This window comes from Odontesthes bonariensis, chromosome 20, assembly GCF_027942865.1.
Source record: "Odontesthes bonariensis isolate fOdoBon6 chromosome 20, fOdoBon6.hap1, whole genome shotgun sequence".
NCBI lineage: Eukaryota > Metazoa > Chordata > Actinopteri > Atheriniformes > Atherinopsidae > Odontesthes > Odontesthes bonariensis.
In genome coordinates, this window is record NC_134525.1 from 337,599 (window position 1) to 359,220 (window position 21,622).

Sequence of the window (21,622 nt, forward strand, 5' to 3'; positions counted from 1 at the left end):
AAGACCTGCACGTCTCGTCCTTAAGACCTCCTCTAACACAGAGTATTCAAGGTTTAACTGCAGAACACTGCAGCAGTTTCTAACCCTAACCCTAACAACAACCTATACCATCTAATCCTAAACACTGCAGCAGTTTATAACCCTAACCGTAACAACAACCTATACCCTCTAACCCTAACCCTAACAACAACCTATACCCTCTAACCCTAAACACTGCAGCAGTTTCTAACCCTAACAACAACCTATACCCTCTAACCCTAAACACTGCAGCAGTTTCTAACCCTAACCCTAACAACAACCCATACCCTCTAACCCTAAACACTGCAGCAGTTTCTAACCCTAACAACAACCTGTACCCTCTAACCCTAAACACTGCAGCAGTTTCTAACCCTAACCGTAACAACAACCTATACCCTCTAACCCTAACCCTAAACACTGCAGCAGTTTCTAACCCTAACCCTAACAACAACCCATACCCTCTAACCCTAACCCTAACAACAACCTATACCATCTAACCCTAAACACTGCAGCAGTTTATAACCCTAACCCTAACAACAACCTACACCATCTAACCCTAACCCTAACAACAACCTATACCATCTAACCCTAAACACTGCAGCAGTTTATAACCCTAACCGTAACAACAACCTATACCCTCTAATCCTAACCCTAACAAAAACCTATACCCTCTAACCCTAACCCTAAACACTGCAGCAGTTTATAACCCTAACCGTAACAACAACCTATACCCTCTAACCCTAAACACTGCAGCAGTTTATAACCCTAACCGTAACAACAACCTATACCCTCTAACCCTAAACACTGCAGCAGTTTCTAACCTAACAACAACCTATACCCTCTAACCCTAAACACTACAGCAGTTTCTAACCCTAACAACAACCTATACCATCTAACCCTAAACACTGCAGCAGTTTATAACCCTAACCGTAACAACAACCTATACCCTCTAACCCTAACCCTAAACACTGCAGCAGTTTCTAACCCTAACAACAACCTATACCCTCTAACCCTAAACACTGCAGCAGTTTCTAACCCTAACAACAACCTATACCCTCTAACCCTAAACACTGCAGCAGTTTCTAACCCTAACAACAACCTGTACCCTCTAACCCTAAACACTGCAGCAGTTTCTAACCCTAACCGTAACAACAACCTATACCCTCTAACCCTAAACACTGCAGCAGTTTCTAACCCTAACCCTAACAACAACCTATACCCTCTAACCCTCTAACCCTAACAACAACCTATACCATCTAACCCTCACCCTAAACACTGCAGCAGTTTCTAACCCTAACCCTAACAACAACCTATACCCTCTAACCCTAACCCTAACAACAACCTATACCATCTAACCCTAACCCTAACAACAACCTATACCATCTAACCCTAAACACTGCAGCAGTTTATAACCCTAACCGTAACAACAACCTATACCCTCTAATCCTAACCCTAACAACAACCTATACCATCTAACCCTAAACACTGCAGCAGTTTATAACCCTAACAACAACCTATACCCTCTAACCCTAACCCTAACAACAACCTATACCATCTAACCCTAAACACTGCAGCAGTTTATAACCCTAACCGTAACAACAACCTATACCCTCTAACCCTAACCCTAAACACTGCAGCAGTTTCTAGCCCTAACAACAACCTATACCCTCTAACCCTAACCCTAACAACAACCTATACCCTCTAACCCTAAACACTGCAGCAGTTTATAACCCTAACCCTAACAACAACCTATACCCTCTAACCCTAAACACTGCAGCAGTTTATAACCCTAACCGTAACAACAACCTATACCCTCTAACCCTAACCCTAAACACTGCAGCAGTTTCTAACCTAACAACAACCTATACCCTCTAACCCTAAACACTGCAGCAGTTTCTAACCCTAACAACAACCTGTACCCTCTAATCCTAACCCTAACAACAACCTATACCCTCTAACCCTAAACACTGCAGCAGTTTCTAACCCTAACAACAACCTATACCCTCTAACCCTAACCCTAACAACAACCTGTACCCTCTAACCCTAAACACTGCAGCAGTTTCTAACCTAACAACAACCTGTACCCTCTAACCCTAAACACTGCAGCAGTTTCTAACCCTAACCGTAACAACAACCTATACCCTCTAACCCTAAACACTGCAGCAGTTTCTAACCCTAACAACAACCTGTACCCTCTAACCCTAACAACAACCTATACCATCTAACCCTAAACACTGCAGCAGTTTCTAACCCTAACAACAACCTATACCCTCTAACCCTAAACACTGCAGCAGTTTCTAACCCTAACAACAACCTATACCCTCTAACCCTAACCCTAACAACAACCTGTACCCACGGGATAAATGAGTATCTTTGTTCTCCAAACTCCTCCCACATAGAAATAGGGCTGAGCAATTTTATCGATACTGCAACATATCATCGATATTTAGTTTCCCGATAAAGTATCATTTTTTAAATTATTTTTTTAAAGAAAACTTTATTGAAAAGTCAGACGTTACAATCAGTGAAAACACAGTACATTAAGGTAATACAACACAATGCCAGGGGGTCACATTATACTAAACAGTGATGAATTAGTTCATAAAAATGTTGTATAAAGTGCACAGCTCTCACGTTTGTGACATGTTCGTTTGTTTCTGTTTGTCTGGCGGTGTCGTCCTTCCGGTTCAAAGGTCGGACCATTGGTCCAATCAGGAACGATTCATGTGAAATCACACTGTCCCTTTTTTTCCCCCCCAGAAAATTATGTAAGTGTATCGCATTGCATCGTATAGTATCGCATCCAATCGTATAGTATCGAATTGTATCGCATCGAATCGTATAGTATCGAATCGTATAGTATCGCATCGAATAGTATTGCATCGGATCGAATAGTATCGCATGGCATAGTATCGCATAGTATCGCAGCGAATAGTATCGAATCGCATCAAATCATATCGAATAGTATCGCATCGAATCGTATAGTATCGCAGCGAATAGTATCGAATCGCATCAAATCATATCGAATCGAATCATATCGAATCGACTCATATAGCATCGCATAGTATCGCTTCGAATAGTAGCGCATTGAATAGTATCGCATCGAATCGTATAGTATCGCAGCGAATAGTATCGAATCGCATCAAATCATATCGAATCGAATCATATCGAATCGACTCATATAGCATCGAATAGTATCAAATCGAATAGTATCGCATCGAATAGTATCGCATTGCATCAAATCGTATAGTATCGCATCAAACCGTATCGCATCGAATCGTATCGCATCGAATAGTATCGCATCAAATTGAATCGCATCGCATCGAATCGCATCACATCGAATCGCATAGAATCGCATCGTATCGCATCGTATCGCATCGTATCGCATTGTTGCAAAGTCTCTAACTCCCCTCTGTCTGCTTCTCACTATCTTGGTTTAGGAGATGATGCTCCCAGAAAGAGTAGAATGAACCATTGCAGTGTGTTCTGTAGCTCAGGGCCACCTCAGGGCACCATAGTGCTCAACACAGCGGCCATTGTGCGCCCTAACAGTTAAAGCCCTCTTTAACAGTTAAAGCCTTCCTCCTCAGCTGCAGGTGTCAGACTGACCAAAAGAGGTAGGTAGAAGGCATAATGTGTTCAAGCAACAGAACTATCAAAGATTCAACTGTTTGCTTGGACTTTAAGCTGTTTCTTCTTTTTTTAACATTTATGACAGCTGTACCTTATTTTCAGCTGCTGTGACGTCAGTTATGGCGTTGATCACATCGTTTAGAACAGCGGCCGTAAGCTGAGGGTAATGACTGAGGGGTCACGTCTGCGTTACTGAGGTTTTCTGACAGATCTTCTGCTCGCTCATCACCTCAGAAGACAAACAGGGTGACGGCCTAATGCTGAAGCAGAGATTTTAGAGCAGACAAACGAGTGCAAACCACCTGCTTCCTTCTCAAATCATGGCTTCAGATAGGGATCAGTGGCATCAGCAGCACATCAGGGACCTTCAGCAGCTCCACCAGTTAGAGCCCTCAGAGCACCTGAGGACTCGAGGCTTTATTTCAGAGTTTTAACAGGTCTGACCTGCTTCCTCCTTCCCTCCACACACCAAATCAGTCACATGACCTCCTGTGTGATGAAAACAGGGTTCATCCTGCAGCTCTCAGTCTTGTCACATGATCCCCGTGCCTGCATGTCACCTGACGCCGGAGGGGTTCAGGTTTCCTGAATGACGTCAGCAGCGTGTTGGTGGATGAATCTCACGCCTCACCGTGGGAAAACAAACCTAATCCTGTTATCTCTGCTCGGGTTCGACTTGGCGTCGGCGTGCGTCACTCGGCCTCAGCGGGCCACCTCTTCCCACCAAACTCCAGTCGAATGTAGCGTTTCCTGTAATCTCCCTGCAGCTCCGGGTGTTCTGGCCTCTGATAACAGGATGAGACGAGTGGGAGAGGAGCTGAAGGTTTGCTCTGGAAGCCGATCCCAGCTCTGTCTGCTCAACAGCTGTTTCCACTCTGCTCAACTGATTCTAACCACTGAAAAACAAATCTCAAACACCCAATTCTGTTTGACCTTTGACCTTTTCTTGAATGATTCTTGAATCGGGAGACTTGGCAGAACCTTTCATTCTCCACTGATCGTCCCTCTGCAGGTTTTACTGATTTTATTTGGACTCCACAGACTGCACATGTGGAGACACTCCAGAGTGATATCTGAGAGCAGAACCAAACCTTTCAGAGCGGAACGTCTGTGAGAACATCTGTGGGAACATCTGTGAGAACATCTGTGAGAACGTCTGTGAGAACATCTGTGAGAACATCTGTGAGAACGTCTGTGGGAACGTCTGTCTGTGGGAACGTCTGTGAGAACATCTGTGGGAACATCTGTCTGTGGGAACGTCTGTGAGAACATCTGTGGGAACGTCTGTCTGTGGGAACGTCTGTCTGTGGGAACGTCTGTGAGAACATCTGTGGGAACATCTGTCTGTGGGAACGTCTGTGGGAACGTCTGTCTGTGGGAACGTCTGTGAGAACATCTGTGGGAACGTCTGTTTGTGGGAACGTCTGTGGGAACGTCTGTCTGTGGGAACATCTGTCTGTGGGAATATCTGTCTGTGGGAACGTCTGTCTGTGGGAACATCTGTCTGTGGGAACGTCTGTCTGTGGGAACATCTGTCTGTGGGAACGTCTGTGGGAACATCTGTCTGTGGGAACGTCTGTCTGTGGGAACATCTGTGGGAACGTCTGTGGGAACATCTGTCTGTGGGAACGTCTGTCTGTGGGAATGTCTGTCTGTGGGAACATCTGTCTGTGGGAACGTCTGTGGGAACGTCTGTCTGTGGGAACGTCTGTCTGTGGGAACGTCTGTCTGTGGGAATGTCTGTCTGTGGGAACATCTGTCGGTGGGAACGTCTGTGGGAACGTCTGTCTGTGGGAACGTCTGTCTGTGGGAACGTCTGTCTGTGGGAATGTCTGTCTGTGGGAACGTCTGTCTGTGGGAACATCTATGGGAACGTCTGTCTGTGGGAACATCTGTGGGAACGTCTGTGGGAACGTCTGTCTGTGGGAATGTCTGTAGGAACGTCTGTCTGTGGGAACGTCTGTAGGAACGTCTGTGGGAACGTCTGTCTGAGGGAAAGTCTGTTGGAACGTCTGTGAGAACATCTGTGGGAACGTCTGTGAGAACATCTGTGGGAACGTCTGTGAGAACATCTGTGGGAACGTCTGTCTGTGGGGACGTCTGTGGGAACGTCTGTGAGAACATCTGTGGGAACGTCTGTGAGAACGTCTGTGGGAACGTCTGTCTGTGGGAACGTCTGTTTGTGGGAACGTCTGTGGGAACGTCTGTCTGTGGGAACATCTGTCTGTGGGAATATCTGTCTGTGGGAACGTCTGTCTGTGGGAACATCTGTCTGTGGGAACGTCTGTCTGTGGGAACGTATGTGGGAACATCTGTCTGTGGGAACGTCTGTCTGTGGGAACATCTGTCTGTGGGAACGTCTGTGGGAACATCTGTCTGTGGGAACGTCTGTCTGTGGGAACGTCTGTCTGTGGGAACGTCTGTCTGTGGGAACATCTGTGGGAACGTCTGTCTGTGGGAATGTCTGTCTGTGGGAACATCTGTGGGAACGTCTGTCTGTGGGAATGTCTGTCTGTGGGAACATCTGTCTGTGGGAACGTCTGTGGGAACGTCTGTCTGTGGGAATGTCTGTCTGTGGGAACATCTGTCTGTGGGAACGTCTGTGGGAACATCTGTCTGTGGGAACGTCTGTGGGAACATCTGTCTGTGGGAACGTCTGTCTGTGGGAACGTCTGTCTGTGGGAACATCTGTGGGAACGTCTGTCTGTGGGAATGTCTGTCTGTGGGAACATCTGTCTGTGGGAACGTCTGTGGGAACGTCTGTCTGTAGGAATGTCTGTCTGTGGGAACATCTGTCTGTGGGAACGTCTGTGGGAACATCTGTCTGTGGGAACGTCTGTGGGAACGTCTGTCTGTGGGAACGTCTGTCTGTGGGAACGTCTGTCTGTGGGAATGTCTGTCTGTGGGAACGTCTGTGGGAAAGTCTGTCTGTGGGAACATCTGTGGGAACGTCTGTCTGTGGGAACGTCTGTCTGTGGGAACGTCTGTCTGTGGGAACATCTGTGGGAACGTCTGTCTGTGGGAACGTATGTGAGAACATCTGTGGGAACGTCTGTCTGTGGGAAAGTCTGTCTGTGGGAACGTCTGTGGGAACGTCTGTCTGTGGGAACATCTGTCTGTGGAAACGTCTGTGAGAACATCTGTGAGAACATCTGTGGGATGTTCCCCATGCTTTCAGCATACTTTCGGATGCCATTCAAACTTTTAACAGAAGACAATCAGCTAGTACCTTATAATTCAGCTTTTTTAAATTTTCAGACATTTTGAAATATTACCCTTAAAGTACCTTCAGTACCTTCCGTCTGGAATACAAAGTAGGATTTCCTCCAGCTGAGGCTTTAACTGAAATGTTTGTTGGTGGCTCTCACATCAGTGTGTTCGGCCAATTTTACATTTAAAGGTGGACCTTTGAAGTTTCTCATTAGTACTGTTCAGCTCTGTGTTGAAATGATCTTGAGCTGCCAGTTTAGCTTTTCAACAGTTCAGTTTGAGCTTCCACTGAATTCAGCACGACGTTCGGCAGCTTCAGGTGCGTATCAGCATTCTCACCGCGGCCTCATCACATACACGATACTCACAGAGATGACACGGCACGCCTTTGGCCTGTTCCTGCCGCTGTACAACCAAAGCTTTACAGATGAAGCGCAGCAGTTTGGGCTGTGATGCACTTTATGGATCAGAACTGCCCACCTTCCCCTTCTTCTAACACAGCCTCTTTCTCAGCAGTCAGCTGCATTTATATCATTTCTTTATTTTTCTTACTTTCAGAGAAAAGTTCTGCATGAACCCGGTTCTGTTGGTTGTTGTTGATGCAGTGACTCAGAGGTTCCTGCAGGGGGCGATGTTTATCTGACTGTTTCTTCTCTTTCCTCCCAGCCCACAGCCTGTCCTGCCCTCCTGCCCCTCCTGCCCCTCCCCCCTCCCGTCAGGAGGAGGTGAGCGCTTTCCGTCTGGAGACGTACCTGACGGAGCCGCGGCGTCCGGAGACCAGGAGGCTGCGTTCCTTCTCCTCGCCGCCCGACACGGGACAACGATCCTCCTCCGCCTGCTACCAGCTGACTCCTCAGGCTCCTCCTCTGGCCCCGCCCACCCCCGCGTCTCCCTCCATGAGGAGGCTGGTGAGTGTCTGCTGATGGCCGGGAAGTGTTCAGAATCAAAGTCAGGATCAGAACAATGTGACCCAGATCCAGGGTGCAGAAACTAAACCCGAGCGGGTCATCGGTGACCTCAGCTGAGAAAATGTAAACAGTAAACAGCTGGAAGGTGTGTTTCCACTAAAGCTGCAGGTGAACCCAAACAGGAAGTTACACGCACACCTGACATTTACCTCCACTCACACAACAGCTGCTCAGCCACAACATTAACACCACTGACAGGTGAAGGTTTGGCAGGAGACTCACGTCAAGGGTAGGGTTAGTGTTAGGGTTAGAGTTAGGTTAGGGCCGGGTTAGGGTTAGGGTTAGAGTAGGGTAGGGTTAGAGTTAGGTTAGGGCCGGGTTAGTGTTAGGGTTAGAGTTAGGTTAGGGCCGGGTTAGGGTTAGGGTTAGAGTAGGGTAGGGTTAGAGTTAGGTTAGGGCCGGGTTAGGGTTAGAGTTAGAGTAGGGTAGGGTTAGAGTTAGGTTAGGGCCGGGTTAGGGTTAGGGTTAGAGTTAGAGTAGGGTAGGGTTAGAGTTAGGGTTAGAGTTAGGTTAGGGCCGGGTTAGGGTTAGGGTTAGGTTAGGGCCGGGTTAGTGTTAGGGTTAGAGTTAGGTTAGGGCCGGGTTAGGGTTAGGGTTAGAGTAGGGTAGGGTTAGAGTTAGGTTAGGGCCGGGTTAGGGTTAGAGTTAGAGTAGGGTAGGGTTAGAGTTAGGTTAGGGCCGGGTTAGGGTTAGGGTTAGAGTTAGAGTAGGGTAGGGTTAGAGTTAGGTTAGGGCCGGGTTAGGGTTAGGGTTAGGTTAGGGCCGGGTTAGGGTTAGGGTTAGAGTTGGTTAGGGTTGGTTAGGGTTAGGGTTAGGGTTGGGTAGGGTTAGAGTTAGGTTAGGGCAGGGTTAGGGTTAGGGTTAGAACATAAAAGAGTTGGACCACACCATCCATATGGAGGCGGGGTCAGTGCACACTCCATACAGTCCCACCAAAACAGGCCCGCCCCGACACCACGTTTAGGGTTAGGCACGGGTTCCACCATGGTTAGGCTTAGGGGACAATAGTGGGAAAGATTATAATAAAAAATATGCATATATCATACATATGCATACACACAATTGGGGTTAAGGGGAGGTTATATTAGAATATATACATATATCAATATACATACATATATATCTATAGGGTTAGGAACAGAACGAAGGGATTGCTGCTGAGATCCTCCATTTCACTGAGTTGTTAAATGAAGCTGAAATAAGTCAAAGAAACACCAGCAGCTTATTTGTTGTCCTGTGAGAGTCTGCGAGCTCGGTCCTCATCGTTTCATTTCCACCAGGACGGCTCTTTGGCACCAACTCTGTCCAGAACTGTATGGACAGTATTTTTGGGTTTGTGTTCGATCAGCTTGGGATCAAATCTTTGCAGATGATGTGTTCCTGTTAGCTGTAAATCCGCCTGCTTTGCTCAGTGTGAAGCGTTCGGGCTGAGAATCAACACCTCCCAGTCTGAGGCTTTGGTGCTAAGTTGGAAACTGGTGGATTGTCCACTCAAGCTTTGGGGAAAGTTGCTGCCTCACCTGGGAAAATGATTGAATGAGATGGTAAATATGAGCGATTGAAATGAGCTTCCTCTGAAGCTCGCTCATCAAGGCGGGGCAGCTTCCAGGGGAGGCGTTGCAGACATGTCCCACCAGGAGGAGGCCTCTGGGCAGAACCAGGGCAGAACCAGGGCAGAACCAGGGCAGAACCAGGGCCCACTGCAGAATATATCCTGTCCCCAGAAGAGCTGGAGCAGGAGGTCCAGGCCCGTCACCAGACACTGCGTTGTGCCCCTGTAAATATACCCAAATACATCCGTCAGACTACGCTACGACTGATGTGCCAAGGAAGGATAACATAGGCACGATTTTCCCTATTCCAACCATGTAACCTCCTTTAGCCAATGCTGCACAGGTGTACCAAAGAGTGAAGGGAAGAGGTTGTATTTGCAGGCTTTGGGCATCTGTGCATGTGCAGCCAATGGAGTTACTGCGGCCCGCACGTCTTTTATCAGCGGATAGTAGAGATGGGACCATGTCACACATGTGCAAGTCTCAAGTAAGTCTCAAGTCATTTTTTCTTGGGCAAGTCAAGTCCTGTAATAGGGTTAGGGTTAAGTCAACTCAAAGTCAAAGTCAAGTCACCTTATTATTGCAATTTGACCTGCAGAATCTGATCTTAATAAAGTGAAAAGACAAAGATATAAGCAACTGTCAGTAAACATCATTGGCCAATGTGTCCAACCTGTCCACCCCGTATCATATCAGGCTAACGTTAGCTAACTACCGACTAGGCTAACAGGATAATATTAGCTAATTTGACGAGCACTTACTGGTCAGAATGGATCTTTAAATGACAAACAAAGTTAGAAGTTGTCGTCTGGCTGTCTGAGATGTTGATGCCGCATGTCTTGCACTGAGCTGTTCGTCTTTTGCCGTCAAAATGGTGATTACGAAAGCCGAAGACAACGACTCTCGGTCCCGATGACATGTTGATGCATATCTGATATGAGTTTATTCTCTCCAATAAACACTAAGGTATGTAGAGAGGGCATGGCTGATTGACAGGGTAGGGATCCCATCAGGACGCCATTCTCAGCCTGCGCTCCTACCGAATAATCAATGTTATTTTTTAAATTAATTTATTAATTTTATATTCAAACTGAAAACATGAACTGAATAACTCTCAAGTCATTCAAGTCATCGTGTCTCAAGTGCAAGTCAAGCGCCGAGTCTTTAACTTCCAAGTCTGAGTCGAGTCTCAAGTCTTTTCTTTTTTGTCAAGTCACAAGTCATTAAAACAGCGACTCCAGTCGACTTGAGTCCAAGTCACAGTGACTCGAGTCCCCATCTCTGGCGGATAGCAGCCCACACATTGTGCCAGTCGAAGTGTAGTCGGCTGCATGAACCACTACACACTGATGGAATGCCGTCATCGTGGTCATGGATACAAGGAAATTCTTACAGAGAGAGCTGAGCATGAAGTGGAGGGAGGAGAGAGATTTGTTTTCTCTGTTGAGTCGATGCCCACGCCTCCGATAGGCCTCCGATAGGCCACCTATAGGTAATTCCTTAATTACACAACGTTTGCATTTAGACTTAACCGGTGTCTGGTTCCATGGCCGATGAAAAACGGGAGAAAATATCCTATTCTGCCTATTAAAACTATTGACTAAACTATCTTAGGCATTGGGAAAATGAAACAGGAAAACGTCTTTGTTATATTTTTAAAGACTGAAAAGGTTAAAGAAGCTGGAATGCATGCAGAGAGTAAATAGTGTTTGTAACAGAATGAGGAGCAGAGTGTTGGAGAAGGAATCAAAAAACTAAATGGCTGAACTCAGATGGCCTATAGCTCTGTTAGATCTGCTGAGGTTCATGTAAATCTGAATAAATGTTCTTATACATCCAGAACAGAACGCATTTTCTGTATACAGTAAGGTGGTGCTGGTGGTGGGGTTCTGGCTGGGGCCCGGGCCCCGGTACAGCTGAATTCTTAGCACCATCCCTGGGGAGGTCCGCAGATATCTGCCCCATGTTACCCCACTGACTGTTTGCCCGGACACTGGCTCATAAAAGGCAGCCGAGGGATGGAGGATGGAGGGAAAACAACCATTCCTTCACAGTTTTCTTCTTTCTTTGTTTCCTGACAGCAGTAAAATGTTTGGTCCACATCTGTAACACTGGGGCTGACAGTGAGAAACATTGGTACAGATTCGTTTTAAATATTTATAACAGATAGATTCAATAAATTTTTATTTATATAGCTCCAAATACAACAAATGTCATCTCAAGGCTCATAGATAAAAAGTCCAATTCAATCCAATTTGAATTCAATTAATTGTAATCATAATTACACATAAAATAATCTAATTCGTTCATATAGAGCCAATTCAAGAACCATTTCCTAGCTAAGGATCTATGTTTCAGAGAGATTGTTCTTAAGGAATTGGATTATTTTATGAATAATTATGATTACACTGAATTGAATTCCAAATTGGCTTGAATTTGACTTTATTATCTAAGTGCCTTGAGATGACATTTGTTGTATTTGGCGCTATATAAATAAAAATGAATTGAATTGAATTAATCCATGTGCTGTCGGTGGTAATTAATAGAGAAAAGACGCTGAACGTTTTAAATGTGTCACGGATACATCATCAGCTGATTTATTATTATTATTTTATTGTATTATTATTATTATTTATTATATTTCAGCTCGTCTCCTTTTAGAGGATTCGGACAAATCTGGTCAGTTTGTGTGAGAAACGGGTTAAATCAGCAGCGTTCCCAGCAGCCTTTTACGGTAAATCCTCACCGGAAGTGGATTCTCTTAAAGCAGCCGAGCGGAGCCGAGTTTTACCGACAGAGGACGAAGCTTCGCCGGTACAGCGGGTCCTTCCAGCCGGCCTGAGACACAAGATGGAGCCGGGAAGACGTGATTCTCTCCCGGATTAAAACCCCGCGGTCACCGGCGGAGAGCAGAGCCACGGAGAGAGACCGATGAACGGCTGTCAGGTCGGTGTGAGCCGGCGGCCCGGCAGGGATCCGGCTTAAAACATCTCCCATCTTAAGTCCGCCGTCATTTCATCCCAGAAACATCCAGAGAGAAACATCCAGAGAGAAACATCCAGAGAGAAACATCCAGAGAGACGGCACCTGACCGTGGTGGGGATGGAGGTTTAAAGCGCCTGGAGCAGGGAGGGCTTACAGGCTGGTTACCGGCTGATTACCAGCTGATTAACCGGCTGATTTACCGGCTGTTTACCAGCTGCTTACCGGCTGATTACCGACTGTTTACAGACTGATTTACCGCTGATTAACCGGCTGTTTACAGGCTGATTAACCGGCTGTTTACAGACTGATTTACCGCTGATTAACCGGCTGTTTACAGGCTGATTAACCGGCTGATTACAGACTGATTTACCTGCTGATTAACCGGCTGTTTACAGGCTGATTAACCGGCTGATTACCGGCTGTTTACCAGCTGATTAACAGCTGATTACCGACTGTTTACAGACTGATTTACCGGCTGATTAACCGGCTATTTATAGGCTGCTTACCAGCTGATTACCAGCTGTTTACCAGCTGATTACCAGCTGCTTATTGACTGTTTACCAGCTGATTACCGGCTGTTTACCAGCTGTTTACCAGCTGATTACCAGCTGATTACCGGCTGTTTACCGGCTGTTTACCGGCTGTTTACCAGCTGATTACCGGCTGATTACCAGCTGCTTATTGACTGTTTACCAGCTGATTACCGGCTGTTTACCAGCTGATTACCGGCTGCTTACCGACTGTTTACCAGCTGATTACCGGCTGTTTACCGGCTGTTTACCAGCTGCTTACCGACTGTTTACCAGCTGTTTACCGGCTGATTACCGGCTGCTTACCGGCTGTTTACCAGCTGCTTACCGGCTGTTTACCAGCTGCTTACCGGCTGTTTACCAGCTGCTTACCGACTGTTTACCGGCTGATTACCGGCTGATTACCGGCTGCTTACCGGCTGTTTACCAGCTGATTACCGGCTGTTTACCAGCTGATTACCGACTGTTTACCAGCTGATTAGCCGGCTGTTTACCAGCTGATTACCGGCTGTTTACCAGCTGCTTACCGACTGTTTACCAGCTGATTAGCCGACTGTTTACCAGCTGATTAGCCGGCTGTTTACCAGCTGTTTCCCAGCTGATTAGCCGGCTGTTTACCAGCTGTTTCCCAGCTGATTAACCGGCTGTTTACCAGCTGTTTCCCAGCTGATTAGCCGGCTGTTTACCAGCTGTTTACCAGCTGTTTCCCAGCTGTTTACCTGAGAGAAGAACTGGGCCTGTGTTTGTGGACCTGAGGATCATTTTCATTTTAAAAACGTGAACATCCTGTCAGCTGATGCTGCTCCTTCCTGTTTCCTCCAGCTGTGCTGATGTATTTCCAGGTGTGTAGAAGCTCCGCCCCTAACTGTGTGTTGTGTTGTTGGACAGGTGGAGGCTGCAGACGGGATGGCGGAGCAGCCGGACCCCGATGATGCAGGTAAGGCTCCATTAGTTCAGGCCGGATCAGCTCAGCTGATCGCTGTGTTGAAACCACATTTTTCCTCTTGACGGATTATGATAATCTGAAGGGAGCCGGGACGGCTGTTTTTCTCACTTTCTCACCATGACTCAGCGGGTTTTGGGTCAGGTGACAGGAAGTGATGTCACAGTCCACAGTGTGTTGCCAGGTTGTGGATTAGCTGGACCTCCACAGAGCAGCAGCAGGCAGATTTATTCAATAATAACCTGATCAACAACATGAATGTACCAAACTGTCAAAGCTCAGCTGACCGGGTTCCACACAACAATTCTCTGATGGTCACAGGTCAACACATGGAAAGAATGTTTTCAGGATAAATTCCAGCTCACCTGATGCCACAAACATTCAGGCTCCAACTGTGGAAGGTGTGCAGGACTGCGAGCAGAAAGGCCCGTTAGCAGTTCTATTAGCATTCTGTTAACAGTTATGTTAGCAGAAAGGCCTGTCAGCAGTTCTGTTAGCATTCTGTTAACAGTTATGTTAGCAGAAAGGCCCGTTAGCAGTTCTATTAGCATTCTGTTAACAGTTATGTTAGCAGAAAGGCCTGTCAGCAGTTCTGTTAGCATTCTGTTAACAGTTCTGTTAGCAGAAAGGCCCGTTAGCAGTTCTGTTAGCAGAAAGGCCCGTTAGCAGTGATCTATCAGTGATCTATCAGTGATCTACAGGGATCTACAGGGATCTATCAGGGATCTATAAGTGATCTATCAGTGACCTACAGGGATCTATCAGTGATCTACAGGGATCTATCAGTGATCTATAAGTGATCTACAGGGATCTATCAGTGATCTACAGGGATCTATCAGTGATCTACAGGGATCTATCAGTGATCTATAAGTGATCTACAGGGATCTATCAGTAATCTACATGGATCTATCAGTGATCTACAGGGATTTATCAGTAATCTACAGGGATCTATCAGTGATCTACAGGGATCTATCAGTGATCTACAGGGATCTACAGGGATCTATCAGTGATCTACAGGGATCTATCAGTGATCTACAGGGATCTATCAGTGATCTATAAGTGATCTACAGGGATCTATCAGTAATCTACATGGATCTATCAGTGATCTACAGGGATCTATCAGTAATCTACAGGGATCTATCAGTGATCTACAGGGATCTATCAGTGATCTATAAGTGATCTACAGGGATCTATCAGTGATCTACAGGGATCTATCAGTAATCTACAGGGATCTATCAGTGATCTACAGGGATCTATCAGTGATCTATAAGTGATCTACAGGGATCTATCAGTGATCTACAGGGATCTATCAGTAATCTACAGGGATCTATCAGTGATCTACAGGGATCTATCAGTAATCTACATGGATCTATAATTGATCTACAGGGATCTATCAGTGATCTACAGGGATCTATCAGTGATCTACAGGGATCTATCAGTGATCTACAGGGATCTATAATTGATCTACAGGGATCTATCAGTGATCTACAGGGATCTATCAGTAATCTACAGGGATCTATAATTGATCTACAGGGATCTATCAGTGATCTACAGGGATCTATCAGTGATCTACAGGGATCTATAATTGATCTACAGGGATCTATCAGTGATCTACAGGGATCTATAATTGATCTACAGGGATCTATCAGTGATCTACAGGGATCTATCAGTGATCTACAGGGATCTATCAGTGATCTACAGGGATCTATAAGTGATCTACAGGGATCTATCAGTGATCTACAGGGATCTATAAGTGATCTACAGGGATACATCAGTGATCTATCAGTAATCTACAGTTATCTATCAGTGATCTACAGGGATCTATAAGTGATCTACAGGGATCTATCAGTGATCTACAGGGATCTATCAGTGATCTACAGGGATCTATCAGTGATCTAAAGGGATATCTCAGTAATCTACAGGGATCTATCAGTGATCTACAGGGATTTATCAGTAATCTACAGGGATCTATCAATAATCTACAGGGATCTATCAGTGATCTACAGGGATCTATCAGTGATCTACAGGGATCTCTCAGTAATCTACAGGGATCTATCAATGATCTACAGGGATCTATCAGTGATCTACAGGGATCTATCAGTTATCTATAAGTGATCTACAGGGATCTATCAGTGATCTATCAGTAATCTACAGTTATCTATCAGTGATCTACAGGGATCTATAAGTGATCTACAGGGATCTATCAGTGATCTACAGGGATCTATCAGTGATCTAAAGGGATATCTCAGTAATCTACAGGGATCTATCAGTGATCTACAGGGATCTATCAGTGATCTACAGGGATCTATCAGTTATCTATAAGTGATCTACAGGGATCTATCAGTAATCTACAGGGATCTATCAGTGATCTACAGGGATCTATCAGTGATCTAAAGGGATATCTCAGTAATCTACAGGGATCTATCAGTGATCTACAGGGATCTATCAGTTATCTATAAGTGATCTACAGGGATATATCAGTGATCTATCAGTTATCTATAAGTGATCTACAGGGATATATCAGTGATCTACAGGGATCTATCAGGACAGGAACAAACAGATCACTGAGTCACAGCTTAATCTGGAGCAGCACGAAGCATGACAGAAACAGCTGCTGTCCTTCATCTGAATAATCTGCAGCAAACTGCACAGATCTGTTCCATTTATTGATTTATTGGTTCCTATTTCATGGAACTGTAGTAGTTTATAGTAGTTTATTAGGTACGTTTAGGTTGAGGGTTTGAAGCCGTGGTTTTAGTGAAGCCTGGACACTGACTTGGTGTAAAAGGCCTTAAGACTCATGAGAGGTTCGGTCTCCGGATCTGCTACAGATGACTTTTCCCACAGTTAGAGGGTTCAGAGATGAAGATTAAAGCAGAACTTTACCTGCTGAGTCTCTAACTAAGTTAGTTAACTAACTCAGTTAATGAACTGATCTCTGACCGAAGCTTTCTGATGTTTCCGTGCAGCTTCAGAGGAGTCAGAGCGCGACATCTACATGCGCTTCATGAAGTGTCACAAGTGCTACGACATCATCCCAACCAGCTCCAAACTGGTGGTGTTCGACACCACGCTGCAGGTGAGTCCTAACATCTGTGATCAGGTGAGTCCTGGCACCTGTGACCAGGCGAGGCCTCGCACCTGTGACCAGGCGAGTCCTCGCACCTGTGACCAGGTGAGGCCTCGCACCTGTGACCAGGCGAGTCCCTCACACCTGTGATCAGGCGAGTCCCTCACACCTGTGATCAGGCGAGGCCTCGCACCTGTGACCAGGCGAGTCCCTCACACCTGTGATCAGGCGAGTCCTGGCACCTGTGACCAGGCGAGGCCTCGCACCTGTGACCAGGCGAGTCCTCGCACCTGTGATCAGGTGAGTCCTGACACCTGTGATCAGGTGAGTCCTGGCACCTGTGACCAGGTGAGTCTTCGCACCTGTGATCAGGTGAGTCCTCGCACCTGTGACCAGGCGAGGCCTCGCACCTGTGACCAGGCGAGTCCTCGCACCTGTGATCAGGTGAGTCCTGACACCTGTGATCAGGTGAGTCCTGGCACCTGTGACCAGGTGAGTCTTCGCACCTGTGATCAGGTGAGTCTTCGCACCTGTGACCAGGCGAGGCCTCGCACCTGTGACCAGGCGAGTCCTGGCACCTGTGACCAGGTGAGGCCTCGCACCTGTGACCAGGCGAGGCCTCGCACCTGTGACCAGGTGAATCCTCGCACCTGTGATCAGGTGAGTCTTGGCACCTGTGATCAGGTGAGGCCTCGCACCTGTGACCAGGCGAGGCCTCGCACCTGTGATCAGGCGAGTCCTGGCACCTGTGACCAGGTGAGGCCTCGCACCTGTGACCAGGCGAGGCCTCGCACCTGTGACCAGGCGAGGCCTCGCACCTGTGACCAGGCGAGTCCTCGCACCTGTGACCAGGCGAGGCCTCGCACCTGTGACCAGGCGAGTCCTCGCACCTGTGATCAGGTGAGTCCTGACACCTGTGATCAGGTGAGTCCTGACACCTGTGATCAGGTGAGTCCTGGCACCTGTGATCAGGTGAGGCCTCGCACCTGTGACCAGGCAAGTCCCTCACACCTGTGATCAGGCGAGTCCTGGCACCTGTGACCAGGTGAGGCCTCGCACCTGTGACCAGGCGAGGCCTCGCACCTGTGACCAGGTGAATCCCCGCACCTGTGATCAGGTTAGTCCTGGCACCTGTGATCAGGTGAGGCCTCGCACCTGTGACCAGGTGAGTCCTGACACCTGTGATCAGGTGAGTCCTGACACCTGTGATCAGGTGAGTCCTGGCACCTGTGATCAGGTGAGGCCTCGCACCTGTGACCAGGCAAGTCCCTCACACCTGTGATCAGGCGAGTCCTGGCACCTGTGACCAGGCGAGTCCTCGCACCTGTGACCAGGTGAGTCTTCGCACCTGTGACCAGGCGAGTCCTCGCACCTGTGACCAGGCGAGTCCTCGCACCTGTGACCAGGTGAGGCCTCGCACCTGTGACCAGGCGAGTCCCTCACACCTGTGATCAGGCGAGTCCTGGCACCTGTGACCAGGTGAGGCCTCGCACCTGTGACCAGGCGAGTCCCTCACACCTGTGATCAGGCGAGTCCTGGCACCTGTGACCAGGTAAGGCCTCGCACCTGTGACCAGGCGAGGCCTCGCACCTGTGACCAGGCGAGGCCTCGCACCTGTGACCAGGCGAGGCCTCGCACCTGTGACCAGGCGAGTCCTCGCACCTGTGACCAGGCGAGGCCTCGCACCTGTGACCAGGCGAGGCCTCGCACCTGTGACCAGGCGAGTCCTCGCACCTGTGACCAGGCGAGTCCTCGCACCTGTGATCAGGTGAGTCCTGACACCTGTGATCAGGTGAGTCCTGGCACCTGTGACCAGGCGAGGCCTCGCACCTGTGACCAGGTGAATCCTCGCACCTGTGATCAGGTGAGTCTTGGCACCTGTGATCAGGTGAGGCCTCGCACCTGTGACCAGGCGAGGCCTCGCACCTGTGACCAGGTGAGGCCTCGCACCTGTGACCAGGCGAGTCTTCGCACCTGTGACCAGGCGAGTCCTCGCACCTGTGACCAGGCGAGTCCTCGCACCTGTGACCAGGTGAGGCCTCGCAACTGTGACCAGGCGAGTCCCTCACACCTGTGATCAGGCGAGTCCTGGCACCTGTGACCAGGTGAGGCCTCGCACCTGTGACCAGGCGAGTCCCTCACACCTGTGATCAGGCGAGTCCTGGCACCTGTGACCAGGTAAGGCCTCGCACCTGTGACCAGGCGAGGCCTCGCACCTGTGACCAGGCGAGGCCTCGCACCTGTGACCAGGCGAGTCCTCGCACCTGTGACCAGGCGAGGCCTCGCACCTGTGACCAGGCGAGGCCTCGCACCTGTGACCAGGCGAGGCCTCGCACCTGTGACCAGGCGAGGCCTCGCACCTGTGATCAGGTGAGTCCCTCGCATCTGTGATCAGGTGAGTCCTCGCACCTGTGACCAGGCGAGTCCTCGCACCTGTGATCAGGTGAGTCCTGACACCTGTGATCAGGTGAGTCCTGACACCTGTGATCAGGTGAGTCCTGGCACCTGTGATCAGGTGAGGCCTCGCACCTGTGACCAGGCAAGTCCCTCACACCTGTGATCAGGCGAGTCCTGGCACCTGTGACCAGGTGAGGCCTCGCACCTGTGACCAGGCGAGGCCTCGCACCTGTGACCAGGTGAATCCTCGCACCTGTGATCAGGTGAGTCCTGGCACCTGTGATCAGGTGAGGCCTCGCACCTGTGACCAGGCGAGTCCTCGCACCTGTGATCAGGTGAGTCCTGACACCTGTGATCAGGTGAGTCCTGGCACCTATGATCAGGTGAGGCCTCGCACCTGTGACCAGGCAAGTCCCTCACACCTGTGATCAGGCGAGTCCTGGCACCTGTGACCAGGTGAGGCCTCGCACCTGTGACCAGGCGAGGCCTCGCACCTGTGACCAGGTGAATCCCCGCACCTGTGATCAGGTTAGTCCTGGCACCTGTGATCAGGTGAGGCCTCGCACCTGTGACCAGGTGAGTCCTGACACCTGTGATCAGGTGAGTCCTGACACCTGTGATCAGGTGAGTCCTGGCACCTGTGATCAGGTGAGGCCTCGCACCTGTGACCAGGCGAGTCCCTCACACCTGTGATCAGGCGAGTCCTGGCACCTGTGACCAGGCGAGTCCTCGCACCTGTGACCAGGTGAGTCTTCGCACCTGTGACCAGGCGAGTCCTCGCACCTGTGACCAGGCGAGTCCTCGCACCTGTGACCAGGTGAGGCCTCGCACCTGTGACCAGGCGAGTCCCTCACACCTGTGATCAGGCGAGTCCTGGCACCTGTGACCAGGTGAGGCCTCGCACCTGTGACCAGGCGAGTCCCTCACACCTGTGATCAGGCGAGTCCTGGCACCTGTGACCAGGTGAGGCCTCGCACCTGTGACCAGGCGAGTCCTGGCACCTGTGATCAGGTGAGTCCTCGCACCTGTGACCAGGCGAGGCCTCGCACCTGTGACCAGGCGAGGCCTCGCACCTGTGACCAGGCGAGTCCTCGCACCTGTGACCAGGCGAGTCCTCGCACCTGTGATCAGGTGAGTCCTGACACCTGTGATCAGGCGAGGCCTCGCACCTGTGACCAGGCGAGGCCTCGCACCTGTGACCAGGTGAATCCTCGCACCTGTGATCAGGTGAGTCCTGGCACCTGTGATCAGGTGAGGCCTCGCACCTGTGACCAGGTGAGTCCTGGCACCTGTAATCAGGTGAGTCCTGGCACCTGTGACCAGGTGAGGCCTCGCACCTGTGACCAGGCGAGTCCTCGCACCTGTGACCAGGTGAGGCCTCGCACCTGTGACCAGGCGAGTCCCTCGCACCTGTGATCAGGCGAGTCCTGGCACCTGTGATCAGGCGAGTCCTGGCACCTGTGACCAGGCGAGGCCTCGCACCTGTGACCAGGTGAGTCTTCGCACCTGTGATCAGGTGAGTCCTCGCACCTGTGACCAGGCGAGTCCTCACACCTGTGACCAGGCGAGTCCCTCGCACCTGTTATCAGGCGAGTCCTGGCACCTGTGATCAGGCGAGTCCTGGCACCTGTGACCAGGTGAGTCCCTCGCATCTGTGACCAGGTGAGTCCCTCGCACCTGTGATCAGGTGAGTCCTCGCACCTGTGATCCGGTGAGTCCTCGCACCTGTGATCAGGTGAGTCCTCGCACCTGTGACCAGGCGAGGCCTCGCACCTGTGACCAGGTGAGTCCTCGCACCTGTGATCAGGTGAGTCCCTCGCATCTGTGATCAGGTGAGTCCTCGCACCTGTGACCAGGCGAGTCCTCGCACCTGTGATCAGGTGAGTCCTGACACCTGTGATCAGGTGAGTCCTGACACCTGTGATCAGGTGAGTCCTGGCACCTGTGATCAGGTGAGGCCTCGCACCTGTGACCAGGCAAGTCCCTCACACCTGTGATCAGGCGAGGCCTCGCACCTGTGACCAGGTGAATCCTCGCACCTGTGATCAGGTGAGTCCTGGCACCTGTGATCAGGTGAGGCCTCGCACCTGTGACCAGGCGAGGCCTCGCACCTGTGACCAGGTGAGTCCTGACACCTGTGATCAGGTGAGTCCTGACACCTGTGATCAGGTGAGTCCTGGCACCTGTGATCAGGCGAGGCCTCGCACCTGTGACCAGGCAAGTCCCTCACACCTGTGATCAGGCGAGTCCTGGCACCTGTGACCAGGTGAGGCCTCGCACCTGTGACCAGGCGAGGCCTCGCACCTGTGACCAGG

The 21,622-nt window shown here is 49.5% G+C and overlaps 1 protein-coding gene across 6 annotated transcripts in view; it reads left to right on the forward strand.

Annotated features, from left to right (window-relative positions):
• Window positions 1-21,622, forward strand: part of LOC142370195 (5'-AMP-activated protein kinase subunit gamma-2-like) — a 48,199-nt gene that overhangs the window by 13,365 nt on the left and 13,212 nt on the right. For 3 of the 6 annotated variants that reach the window (XM_075452667.1, XM_075452668.1, XM_075452666.1), the window contains 3 exons: window positions 7,528-7,769; window positions 13,786-13,834; window positions 16,810-16,919. In XM_075452667.1, coding sequence (XP_075308782.1) covers window positions 7,528-7,769; window positions 13,786-13,834; window positions 16,810-16,919 — 401 coding nt within the window. Of the gene's footprint in view, window positions 1-6,566; window positions 7,181-7,527; window positions 7,770-12,133; window positions 12,479-13,785; window positions 13,835-16,809; window positions 16,920-21,622 lie in introns of those variants that run through there. The other 3 variants (XM_075452669.1, XM_075452671.1, XM_075452670.1) reach the window with 3 other exon arrangements.